General features: G+C 44.1%; 2 protein-coding genes across 23 annotated transcripts in view; both read right to left on the bottom strand.

The window, feature by feature from the left end:
* The window catches only part of LOC307074772 (NACHT, LRR and PYD domains-containing protein 3-like), a 408,596-nt gene that overhangs the window by 65,529 nt on the left and 329,384 nt on the right, over window positions 1–13,683 (bottom strand). The gene's annotated exons all lie outside the window — the stretch shown is intronic.
* Window positions 1–13,683, bottom strand: part of LOC307074776 (tripartite motif-containing protein 16-like) — a 33,259-nt gene that overhangs the window by 12,205 nt on the left and 7,371 nt on the right. Inside the window, exons 2-5 of one of the 7 annotated variants that reach the window (XM_079735118.1) lie at window positions 8,357–8,432; window positions 3,638–3,678; window positions 3,301–3,392; window positions 2,054–3,121 (exon numbers count right to left, since the gene is read on the bottom strand). In XM_079735118.1, coding sequence (XP_079591244.1) covers window positions 2,054–3,119 — 1,066 coding nt within the window. In that variant the 5' untranslated portion in view covers window positions 3,120–3,121; window positions 3,301–3,392; window positions 3,638–3,678; window positions 8,357–8,432. The other 6 variants (XM_079735120.1, XM_079735119.1, XM_079735115.1 and 3 more) reach the window with 6 other exon arrangements.

The raw sequence follows: 13,683 nt of genomic DNA, 5'->3' as shown, positions 1-13,683 counted from the left end.
GTGACACGTTACTAAGTAACGCGTTACTGGCATCACTGCTCACAGCTAACAAAATGAATAATTGATTTGGGTTTGTGTTTCTGTGTTTCCACGTCACTGAAATAACGCCACCTGCGTTTGGAGCAGAGTGGAACGTTCATAGTGTTTTAGGGAGACATAAAATATAGGATTTCATACCTGTTTTATGTAGATGATTGGTTTTGTTTGAAAGGTCCCACGGCATGCTATTTTATGGATGCTTTAAAAGGTCCCATGGCATGAAAATCTCACTTTCTAACATAAATATGAGTTCCCCTAGCCTGCCTATCATCCCCCAGTGGCTAAAACTTCCGTTCAGTGTAAAACGAACACTAGGTGTTCTGCTCGCCTTTGAAAAAACTGAGGCTCAAGCGTGCTGATTTGGAATGTGGTCCCATATGTCGTCATAAAGGATATATGCTCCACTCCTTTCTCTGCCTTGCCTGCCCAGAGAATTTGGCCCGCCAATGAGACACGACCGTACGAGCACCGTGTGTGTGTGTGTGTGTGTGTGTGTGTGTGTGTGTGTGTGTGCGTGATTACACACACTGTAACGCAAGTGTTTGCTGTTGGTTTTATGGCGCATAACACGTCGGTTCTTTGACGTCTCTTGTATTTCCACAACAAGACTGTAGTTGGGGTTATCTCAGCCATGGTTGAGATGGAATTGGGGGAAAGGAACTTTGGCTTTGACTCCCTGAAGAACATGAACTGCAACATGTTGCCTGCCGCCGGTTGCCGCGAGGCACCACCGCAGCGAAGCACCACCGCCCGGCAGCGGGCAGCGCACCGTTCAGTCTACCTCAGATTGATGTGGAAGTGGAAGAACCAGAGACGGCGGAGAACCCGACAAAGTCGTGATTCATAATATCGCCTGGAGGCGCACACATCTTTTGGCCGTGATAATATGTATTATATGATATCAATATCGATGTATTATATGATAATATTTAGATAAAGAGCTCCAGAACTGTAACGCAAGTGTTGTACACTCCCGTGTTTTTTGGATAACCGTTCTGCTGTTGGTGTTATGGCGCATAACAGGTCAGACTCATCTCTGGTATTTCCACAACGAGTATCGTAGAGGGGGTTATCTCAGCCATTGTTGGGAATGAATTGGGGGAAAGGAAATTTGGCTTTGCCTCCCTGAAGTACATGAACCACGACATGGAGGAGAAAGGGATTGTTGTCCGCAAATGTCTGGCTTGAGCCCCGCTTCCTGCTGCCGAGGGACCACCGCCTCGGAGCTGCAGGAGGCGGTGGCCAGAGGCGGTGGCCAGAGACGTCAGAGAACCGACGTGTTATGTGCCATAACACCAACAGCAGAACGGTTATCCAAATAACAAAGAAGTAAGAACACTTGTGTTAGTGTGTGTAGTCACATACACACACGTGGCACTGCACGGTCGTAGCTCATTGTCTTGTTGGTGGGCCAAATTCTCTGGGCGAGCCAGGCAGAGAAAGGGGAAGGTAGCTTGACCCCTTATGACGGCATATGGGGCCACATTCCAAATCAGAACGCCTGAGCTTCCATTTTTTCAAAGGCGAGCAGGATACCTAGTGCCTGTTATACACCGAACGCAAGTTTTAGCAACTTGGGGACCATAGGCAGGCTAGGGGAACTCATATTAATGTTAGAAAACCTCATAAAGTGTGATTTTCATGCCATTGGACCTTTAATGGCGATGTTAAAGTGGTATAGATTTTGGATTTGATTGCTCACTAAAATGAATATTTACATTTACATTTAGGGCATTTAGCAGACGCTTTTATCCAAAGCGACTTACAATAAGTGCATTTGTTACAATAAGTACATTTGTCAGAACAAACACACACACACACAAATGCACGCACGCACGCACACACAGACACACACAAACACAGACACACACACACGCACACACACAAACACACACACTATTAGACATAGAGTGGGCGTTTTGGCGGTAATGAGCCGGTGTGGTCTTGTTTACCGTATCATACCTGTGCCACCGAATTAGACGAGCCTGAGATGAATCGAACTAAACACACTTACACTTCTTTACATCTGGTTTGAGGACAGGCACGTTCTTCATCTCCATGTTCAATGTCTCCTCCAGCTGATCCAGGGCTCTCCTCAAGGTCCCTACGTAGGACGGAGGACGGACCTCCACCGTCGTCCAGTCCCTGGTGGGTGGAGGATCCTTCAGGGATCTGAAGCTCTGGAGGAGGTGGAGGTGGTCCTCAGTGTGTGAGAGTTGCTTCACATCTGAGCTTCTATTGGTCAGATCTTCTATTTCCTGCATAAGCTCTTTGATGAGGCCTTCAGCTTCTTTCTCTGTGGATTTCAGTTTCTCTTTAACCGTTTTGTTGTGATCATCCTGGCACTTTTCAACAGAGCGCTTCAGAGCAGTGAGGACCTGCCCACCATGGGCTATCTCTCTGTCTGCGACTGCTTTGCTGCGATCCACTGTGTCTCTGATCTCCTTAATCTTTCGTTTTCTCTCCTGGATCATCTGCTGAACTTCAGCCTCTATCTTCCCCAGCTGGGCCGTCTTCACTTCATATTCCTCCTTAAGAGGTACAACAGGATGGGACTTATGGTCCGTCTCTGTGCAGAACTGACACACAAACACCTGTTCAGTCTGGCAGAAGAGCTCCAGGAGTCGGTTGTGTTTCTTACACACCCTGTCCTCCAGACGGTCCATGGGCTCGACCAGCAGATGTTTCTTCAGGCCTGAGACTCTCTGATGAGGCTCCAGGTGGGTTTGGCAGTAGGAGGTAAAACACATTAGGCAGGACTTCACAGCCTTCAGCTGGGTCCCAGTACAGACATCACAGGGAACTTCTCCGGGTTCAACACAAGGCTGCTCTTTGACTCGAACAGATCTTCTAAACCGATCCACCATCCCTGATATGAATGTATTGACCTGTAAATCAGGTTTTGTGTGGAACAGCTTGTTGCAAATAGGACATTTGTACCGGACTTGGTCATCCCAGAATTTTGTAATACAGGTTCTACAGAAGTTGTGACCACATGGTGTGGAGACTGGGCTGTTGAACACATCCAGACAGATGGAACAGCAGAAGTCCTCCTCAGACGAGGAAGTAGCAGAGGCCATTCCTAGAAGACATGGACAACAATAGTCAAATAACAGTGTGAACTCGTTCAAATGCAAGTGTTTTACATGTTATGTATTTGGTTGATTCAAGCTGAATTCTTCCTCCAACAGGAGGTACAAAGATTAATCCTGCAGACAGGACAGCTTCACTAAGGATTAGGGGTCAATATGTGGGACTCACCTTATAATGTTTGTCTGATTATTTAGTTTATAAAGTGTTGTTCTTTGTCTCCAGAAGGAGTGAAGTGCCTCCATGTCATGTTACTTTGGCCACTTTGAAATCAATGGAAAATCTAAGGAATTACACATTCTCAAAGAACATTTATCTATATTATTGCATAAAATATGGTATAAGTATGTGTTCCAAAACAACGTTTGCATAGGGTGAGCAGTCTCCAAATGACACAAAACTTGTCTGCAACATTGGAAGTTATTTAAATAGTCATACCAGGGTGAATTCTTTAATCATTATAATATAAATAAGGTAGCCTATAGTATAATAAAAAGAAGATGCCTACCGTTAAAGTCACCCAGGTACACTTCAGATTCACGACAAATACTAAAATAGAAGAAGGAAAAACTGTCATTTAACATTAACTGGGTGCTTGATTCCCAGCTGAAAGGTTCTGTGTTTGATCCCCAATGACTGAAGTCCAACCTGGCGGCAGCAAGACGTCCCTTAACCCCTACCTGCTCCTTAATGACCTGTCTCTGTACTGTCTAACCCCTACCTGCTCCTTAATGACCTGTCTCTGTACTGTCTAACCCCTACCTGCTCCTTAATGACCTGTCTCTGTACTGTCTAACCCCTACCTGCTCCTTAATGACCTGTCTCTGTACTGTCTAACCCCTACCTGCTCCTTAATGACCCGTCTCTGTACTGTCTAACCCCTACCTGCTCCTTAATGACCTGTCTCTGTACTGTCTAACCCCTACCTGCTCCTTAATGACCCGTCTCTGTACTGTCTAACCCCTACCTGCTCCTTAATGACCCGTCTCTGTACTGTCTAACCCCTACATGCTCCTTAATGACCTGTCTCTGTACTGTCTAACCCCTACCTGCTCCTTAATGACCTGTCTCTGTACTGTCTAACCCCTACCTGCTCCTTAATGACCTGTCTCTGTACTGTCTAACCCCTACCTGCTCCTTAATGACCTGTCTCTGTACTGTCTAACCCCTACCTGCTCCTTAATGACCTGTCTCTGTACTGTCTAACCCCTACCTGCTCCTTAATGACCTGTCTCTGTACTGTCTAACCCCTACCTGCTCCTTAATGACCAATCTGTGTACTGTCTCACCCCTACCTGCTCCTTAATGACCTGTCTCTGTACTGTCTAACCCCTACCTGCTCCTTAGTGACCTGTCTCACTGTCTAACCCCTACCTGATCCTTAATGACCTGTCTCTGTACTGTCTAACCCCTACCTGCTCCTTAATGACCTGTCTCTGTACTGTCTAAGCCCTACCTGCTCCTTAATGACCTGTCTCTGTACTGTCTAACCCCTACCTGCTCCTTAATGACCTGTCTCTGTACTGTCTAACCCCTACCTGCTCCTTAATGACCTGTCTCTGTACTGTCTAACCCCCAGTGTTGGGAAAGTTCACTTTCTTCGTGAACTAGTTCAAAGTTCAGTTCACAAATTTTAAAATGAACTAGTTCAGTTAAACGTTCATAATTCAAAATTTTGAACTAAGTTCACAGTTCCAAAAAATGAACTAGTTCATAGTTCTTTTTTTCAAATGTTGCTGTGAGCTATTCGTTTATTCCGGTATTTTGAACATTGAGCACCCTTTGTGGTCTAGGATGATATAGAGGGGTTGAATCAAGTATCGTAGCGAAATACAGTTTCTATCGTGTTTTATTCCACATTTAGCGCATTTTGTAAATCCCATTGATTTCTGTTGGAAGACTCATTGCTCGTTGGCGGAAACGGAAAGGGGGGGTGTTCACGTTTGATTGTAGTCTTTTCGCTCGGTTCTAGCCCTACTGATGAGACGGAGAACCGAGCGAAAAGACTACAACCAAACGTGAACAGCCCCCCTTTCCGTTTCCGGCCAACAAGCAATGATTCTATGAGATATTCTACGCCGCTGAGCTATGAGCCAGAGAGCAAACGTTATGGATTGTACATATTTATAATTTGAAATTCGTCTCAGCCTTTATACCACAGATACTCTAGGGTCTATAGCATATAACCGCTTTGTTTGATTACAGTTTAATTCATTTTCCACAATTTAACAGCTCTCGTTTTGAAGAATAATCACCGCGCCATTCGTTTCAATGGGAATCGCGCTGGTCTATACTTTCAAAATAAAGTGTACATATTTATAATTTGAAATTCATCCCAGCCTTTATATGACAGATACTATAGGGTCTATAGCATATAACCACCTTTTCTGATTACAGTTTAATGTAACAGTAAACTGGCAACACCGCAACTGCAAATGAACCGCACGGGATTACCATGGCAACCGGTCAAACAACACGGTGATCTGCGCGCGCATCCACCGTGTTGATAGAGAAATAACCCCCCCATTGAACGAAGTTAAACCGAGTGAGCGTGCCGTTCACTGACACCAGAATGAACGAGTTCACAGTAACGTTCATCAGGCAGTAATACAGTACGTTCAGTTCACGTTCGCCCAAAATATGAACGAGTTCATGAACTTTCGTTCAGTGAACGCGTTCAGGCACAACACTGCTAACCCCTACCTGCTCCTTAATGACCTGTCTGTCTACTGTCTAACCCCTACCTGCTCCTTAATGACCAATCTGTGTACTGTCTCACCCCTACCTGCTCCTTAATGACCTGTCTCTGTACTGTCTAACCCCTACCTGCTCCTTAATGACCTCTCTACTGTTGTCGTGTTCTTTTAGAAAAGGTAATCGAATCAGGATGACTTTTAACTCACTTTATTTGGTAAAGTTTCAGTATGGTAACTATAAAGCAAAAGGAGGGCAATTTTATATACACGCTTGGAGAGACCCTAAGCTGGTCATCATTGGGGATGAGCTACAGAGTGTTCCTGATGTCCTGTTTAGATACGGAGTAGGCGTGGCCTATATGACGTAGTACGTGCTCTGATTGGCTATGGTTTTGAGGGCCCGCCTCCCATTTTCATCATGTGTGATGGTGCTGCCATCTTGTGGCTATTTGCAGTTACTACACCTTATATGTTTGGTCCTGCTCCCCTTGTGGCTATGTGCGGATATTGCAGCTTATGTGCTTATTTGCGTCACACTGTCCAACCCCTACCTGCTCCTTAATGATCTGTATCTGAATTCACTGTCTCTTTGGATAAAGAATATATAATTCAGTAGCAAAATAGTCGTTTTAATCTGAATAACAGCAGTGAACAGTGAGGGGTTTCAAGTATGCTACAGTTAAAATAAATATTTAACAAATTCACAAAAGTCTTTCAACCCATATGTAACGACAGTAAAATAGCAATCAACCTATTGGTATGATAAATAAGTTACACATATTTATGATCAATCACGGATCAGAGTACAGTACCTGAGCCACACCAAACCGTCCAACTCGGTAACAAGGAAATTATCAGTTCCCCCCCCCCTGTACATGTGTAAGGTGTCCTGCTCGAGGCGGGACTACACAGCATCTCTAACCCTTGTCCCGCCTCCAACATGTTGAGAGGATGTCCTGCATTCTGATTGGCTCTGGTTTTAAAAAGCCAAACCACTGCAGGACAGACGCCTTTCTAAAATCTCGACTGAAGCCGAAAGCGACGGGGAAGGCTGCCTGCACAGGGGTGTGTCTGATGTCAATCAAACTGCGCACACATGAGGGTTGAGTGAAGATGAACCTGTCACCGTTCGCTCCGCCCAGCACAGAACATCCAGTCACCACAAAGTCTCACGCTACGCAGATTCAGGAGGAAAAAAAAAAAATGAAATGCACTCACAGAAAAGACGGTGAAACACCTTAGAACTGGGTAAAGCCGGGGCAAGGTTGTTCTTAGAGAGTTACTTGAATTCAACGTCCAACACTGGATACGATGTGAAGCAAAATGAGAGAATGTCTCTCGCATTGGTAACGTGTCCCTCATTGTCCCACACTAACACACTCTTTGTCACACATGGGGTTTGAGGGATCTACCCAGTGATTAAGACTTTGTTCAAATATAAAGAGAGCTATGATGTCTTGAAGCTCAGACAGAAAGACACAGTGAGAGGTTTAAAGAATGCTACAATTCAAACATGTACGTAACATTTAGTAATGCTTTTAACCATCTGTGTTTACTGAAAAATAGTACTCTTCCTATTGATATGATATATAAGTTATGCATATTTATGATGAATCACGGATCAGAGTGGAGTACAGTACCTTAGTCTTCTTCCTGCTGTAATGAAGTGAGCCACAACAAACCGTCTGACACAGTATAACAAAATGATGTTGTGAACCAACCAGTTTGACCAGTTCCCCTCCCAGTTCACACTCCTCTCAGACTAGCCTCCTATTGGCTGCTGTTCCTTGACTTCACTCAGTGATGAAGAACAATAACTTTGTTAGATATGAACGCTAGGCAGAGAGCTGTGATGTCTACAAGCTCAGACAGAGGAAAACAAAGAGACACTTGACAGGTCAAACAGCACGTAGATAGACTAAGTCACTGATGCAGCTCCTTCTTTACAGCCGAACTCACAGGAACATAAATATTGTGTTATAAATAAAGAGAGTCATAAACATTGACACATATGAAAAAAATGTGCGTCCTCTATTCTGTTTCTGCTGATCTCCTCCATGTAGAATCCTCCTCCATCCTCTAAAGACAGTTTAGCCTCTTGTTTATATGAACACTTGATTTGCTTTATGAACGTATAGATCAGTCGAATTTATACAATGGATGATTTCACTTTTCAGAAGAGCAGAGTACTGAGTACGGTGTCCTCAGAATACTCTGAGTAAGGGTACGCATGCACGCACGCACGCACGCACGCACGCACGCACGCACGCACGCACGCACGCACGCACGCACGCACACGCACACACACACACACACACACACACACACACACACACACACATTACTAAAGTGATATAGAAAACGTTTTTTAGTTTTTATAAAAACAAACAGTAGTCCCAATTTAACGATGAATATATATAATATTAAGACGCTACAAAACAGTAAATACAGGATATCATATCAATAGTTAATTTGGAAAGTAAACCTAATTCTTACTTGTAATTTTGTTTTGTACACAAGAGCATATTTACCATCTGAGTCATCTTGTTGGGTACGATTCTTCTCCTGTTTCTTGCTTCCTCATCTTGCTGCACACGTTACAGGCAGCTATTCAGAAAGGTGCCAAACGAAACACACACACACTGGGCAGGTAAGAAGAATAAATACTACAAAACTAAACAAGACACAATAACATATAAACATGGGATTAAACATTAAAGGATAACAAGATACAATGATATCAAAATAGGATAAAAAAGTTGAAGTTTGGGGGCTTAGCTCAGGAGGTAGAGTAGTTGTCTTGTAACCGAAAGGTTGCTAGTTCGATCCCCAGCTCCTCCTAGCTGATTGTTGATGTGTCCCTGAGCGAGACACTTAACCCTAACTGCTCCTGACGAGCTGGCTGTCGCCTTGCATGGTTGACTCTGCTGTCAATGTGTGTATTAACCGATGTAAGTCGCTTTGGATAGAAGCGTCTGCTAAATGCCCTAATTGTAAGTTTGCATATTTTATAATAAATATACCCCTATCCCACTAGCACTTCAATTCTGATTCTATAAATACTAAAAGTGTGTGCAGGTCTGCTGCATGAGCAGCCAAAGCTTTGTCAGACGGGAGAAAGCTTGAAAATCATTATTGGTTATAAGATCTCTTGGGAGATTGTTACATCGTTTTATTCCTGCCAAAGAGAAGGACGACTTTCCAAATGCGGTTTTGCATTGTGGAATTCTACATTCTCCCCTAATTGTTGACCTGGTTGCTCGTGCTGCAAATTCTGAGCCCAGTGTCACAAAGTTCCTTCGGGACGGAGGTGCAGCATTGTGTGTGATTTAAAGATGATGCAAACACAACGTGATTTTTCAAAATGAAGGAGATTCTATTCATCAAGGATTTTGCAGTGGTGATATTTGGGTGTTATCATATAATGATTCAAGTGGTCTCAAGGTTGTTTTACCTGCTTGACACCAACTTGTCATACAGTCGGAAAAGTAGGAAAGAATCATAGCATTCAGATAGGCGGTTGATGCCTCAACTGTGAGAGTTTCTAATGAATCGATAGTTTGCCAGATTAAATTTGATTGTGTTACTCAACCTTTTTATATGCTTTTAGTGTTTGATCAAGAGTGACCCCTGAGTCCTTAAATTCTTCCACATTTTGTATTTTTTGTTCATTTCCATAAATGTCAGGACAATCTTCACATTTGCAACTATTGGAAAAGTACATTGTAACATTCTTCCCAAAATTAAGCGTGACATTTGAGTCAATAAGCCATTTAGCAACATTTTCCATTTCCTTAGTCAATTAAGTAGAAACTTCGGATAGAGGGGGGGAGAGGAGTGAGGGAGAGAATGAGAGAGGAAAGAAGGGAGAGGGAGGGAGGGGGAAGGAGAGAGCAAGAGAGGAATGAAGGGAGAGGGAGGGAGGGGGGAGGTAGAGGGGGAGAGAGGAAAGGAGGGAGGGGGGAAGGAGAGAGAGAGAGAGGAATGAAGAGGGAGGGAGGGTGGGAGAGAGGGAGGGAGAGAGAGAGAGAGAGAGAGAGAGAGAGAGAGAGAGAGAGAGAGAGAGAGAGGAAGGGTTCTCATTAGTCTTGTAAACCAACCTGGGGCTGGGCGGGGGGGGATGCACATCTGTTGCTCGTTGACCAATCAGTGGTCAGCAGCTAACGTACGCTCACTCTGATCCGCGGTGTCATCCAATCACAGTGAGTGGGTTGGGCTCACAGAGGGAATATTGTATTGGGAATCAAACCCAGAACGTCAGGGACACCACAGACACTACACTGTCCCGCCCCCACTCATGACCGTAGACACACACTCTCCTTCTCCCCCGCTCTCAGTAATATGAGCGACTAACTAGTGGCCGACTAAAAAGTCATATGTATAACTGTCTTAACAGCAGCATTACAATAAAATAACAACTGCCGACTCCATAGATGAACAAATGAATTATGCACATGAATAAGGCCAATCTCCCTCTGGGGGCCCCCAGGGGCTTGGGGCCCTAGGCGCTCTGCGTATGGGGAGCAGCAGCCCTGGCCTACTCGGTCTTTATTATAGGCCTAAATATACCATATATATACATATATACAGTGGGGCAAAATAGTATTTAGTCAGCCACCAATTGTGCAAGTTCTCCCACTTAAAAAGATGAGAGAGGCCTGTAATTTTCATCATAGGTAAACCTCTGCTATGAGAGACAAAATGAAAAAAAAAATCTAGAAAATCACATTGTCTGATTTTTAAAGAATTTATTTGCAAATTATGGTGGAAAATAAGTATTTGGTCAATAACAAAAGGTCATCTCAATACTTTGTTACATGCCCTTTGTTAGCAATGACAGAGGTCAAACGTTTTCTGTAAGTCTTTACAAGGTTTTCACACACTGCTGCTGGTATTTTGGCCCATTCCTCCATGCAGATCTCCTCTAGAGCAGTGATGTTTTTGGGCCTTCGCTGGGCAACACGGACTTTCAACTCCCTCCAAAGATTTTCTATGGGGTTGAGATCTGGAGACTGGCTAGGCCACTCCAGGACCTTGAAATGCTTCTTACGAAGCCACTCCTTCGTTGCCCGGGCGGTGAGTTTGGGGTCATTGTCATGCTGAAAGACCCAGCCACGTTTCATCTTCAGTGCCCTTGCTGATGGAAGGAGGTTTTCACTCAAAATCTCACGATACATGGCCCTATTCATTCTTTCCGTCACACGGATCAGACGTCCTGGTCCCTTGGCAGAAAAACAGCCCCAAAGCATGATGTTTCCACCCCCATGCTTCACTGTAGGTATGGTGTTCTTTGGATGCAACTCAGCATTCTTTCTCCTCCAAACACGACAAGTTGAGTTTTTACCAAAAAGTTCTATTTTGGTTTCATCTGAACATATGACATTTCCCAATCCTGTTCTGGATCATCCAAATGCTCTCTAGCAAACTTCAAACGGGCCCGGACATGCACTGGCTTTAGCAGGGGGACACGTCTGCCACTGCAGGATTTGAGTCCCTGGCGGCGTAGTGTGTTAGTGATGGTAGCCTTTGTTACTTTGGTCCCAGCTCTCTGGAGGTCATTCACTAGGTCCCCCCGTGTGGTTCTGGGATTTTTGTTCACCGTTCTTGTGATCATTTTGACCCCACAGGGTGAGATCTTGCGTGGAGCCCCAGATCGAGGGAGATTATCAGTGGTCTTGTATGTATTCCATTTCCTAATAATTGCTCCCACAGTTGATTTCTTCACACCAAGCTGCTTACCTATTGCAGATTCAGACTTCCCAGCCTGGTGCAGGTCTACAATTGTGTTTCTGGTGTCCTTTGACAGCTCTTTGGTCTTGGTCATAGTGGAGTTTGGAGTGTGACTGTTTGAGGTTGTGGACAGGTGTCTTTTATACTGATAAGGAGTTCAAACAGGTGCCATTAATACAGCTACCGAGTGGAGGACAGAGGAGCCTCTTAAAGAAGAAGTTACAGGTCTGTGACAGCCAGAAATCTTGCTGGTTTGTAGGTGACCAAATACTTATTTTCCACCATAATTTGCAAATAAATTCTTAAAAAATCAGACAATGGGATTTTCTGGATTTTTTTTTTCATTTTGTCTCTCATAGCAGAGGTTTACCTATGATGAAAATTACAGGCCTCTCTCGTCTTTTTAAGTGGGAGAACTTGCACAATTGGTGGCTGACTAAATACTTTTTTGCCCCACTGTATTTCCTGAGGTACCGCCGCGCCGAGCTCCGACCGCCGACGTACTTGTCGACACAACCAAAGCTATGGGGATCAGCGAGTACAAGGTAATATGATTTTTATCAGATGATATTTGTTCGTGATCATATGATCGTGGAATCCATTCCACAAACAAACAAGCACGGCCCCGTTCTTCGGGTTCGTTCCTTGAGCCTGCACGCTAAGAAGTCCTACGTCACGATTCAGAGGCCACGTGTCTTTAAACCAGATACTTATCCCCGCTAACGACCACCGTTCGCCGTCGCCGTTGTCGTTGGTGTGGCCGAGTGGAGGTTTTATGGGTCACCGGAGCTCTGGAGAGGAAGCTGGCCGCCATGGTGCGTGTGTGTAGGAACAGCGAAGCTTGAGCTCGGTCTCATGAGCTCAGCAAGAACTGCTGTGTATATTTTGCGGTGAATATGAATTAAACAGGAACTAAAATTAAATGTTGAATATAATAATAATTCAGAAACGACAAACGGGTAACTTAAAATTAGACTGTGGCATTTTCGGGTCACTATCATTAAAAATTTCCAGTGCAACCACTGTTGAGGGCTAGCAAAAAAGTGTTCTCTCCATGCCAGGTGTGTGACTTGTGTTGTGCCAGTACCGTTCATGACCTCGCTCATATTCTGGGCGAACATGAACTGAACGTAGCCTAACGTTACTGTATTTCCGCTTGATAAACGCAGTTGTGAACCCGTGAACGGCGCTCTCTCACAGTATGACTTTTACTGAGAGCTGGAGTCAGACGTAACGTTAACGCAGACAGACCCACGGGGGGGGGGGGGGCTCTCGTTGTGTTGTGTGACGGCAGATACAGCCGGGGCAGGAGGGGAGTGACGTGGGAGCAGACAGGCAGGTGAAAGTGGGATAGGGGGAGAGAGGATGGTGATTGAGAGAGGCAGATAAGCTATTTTATTTTTGAGCAAATGTTCTTGTGTTTGACTTATGGCTAGTGGAATAAATATTACTGGTACTGTGGTGCTTACTGTGCTATTGTGTTGTGTTTGTGTGTTGCTTACTGTGCTGTATTTTCTCTTTTTGGTAAAGCTAAACTGAACTGTGTAATAATGAAGCAACATAAGTTATGTTTTGTCAGGTATTTTATTTCATAGGCATAGTAAATCCAATTTAAAAAGAACAGAAGGCATAATAATGTTTTGTCAATTTAAACTGTATTAGATGTAGTTCATGTAACATTGAGAATATCCAACATTAAAAAGTTTTTTTTTCTTTTAATTTAAGGAGAGCAGCCACAAGATCCACTGTGTTCTGCTGTGCAACTGCCAGTTTGGAAGTCCCTCGTCTTATTGTAGTGGTAAGTTCAATATCATGAGGGCATTTGTGATAATTAGATCACTCTCCTAAAACCGTCCTCTCCTCTGCCTTTTTATTTTTCCTCAGTTGTCCATGTATGTGGAAATGTAAAGACTGTGAGAATTCATATTCAAGAAGATCAGAACTTCTGAAACATTATAAACTTGATCATCATCATTATGGGCGGGGCCGTGCTTACCCCTGTACTTATGAGAATTGCCCATGCACTTGCAAAACATGGAAAGCTCTGCTGACTCATCTAAGCAAATGCCATCCTACTCAAAAATCCCCACAGGAAGATAGCTTTTCAGCATTCAAGTGCCACATCTGC

This window comes from Pollachius pollachius (genome assembly GCF_949987615.1).
Source record: "Pollachius pollachius genome assembly, chromosome: 4".
NCBI lineage: Eukaryota > Metazoa > Chordata > Actinopteri > Gadiformes > Gadidae > Pollachius > Pollachius pollachius.
This window is presented reverse-complemented; position numbering and strand designations above follow the sequence as displayed.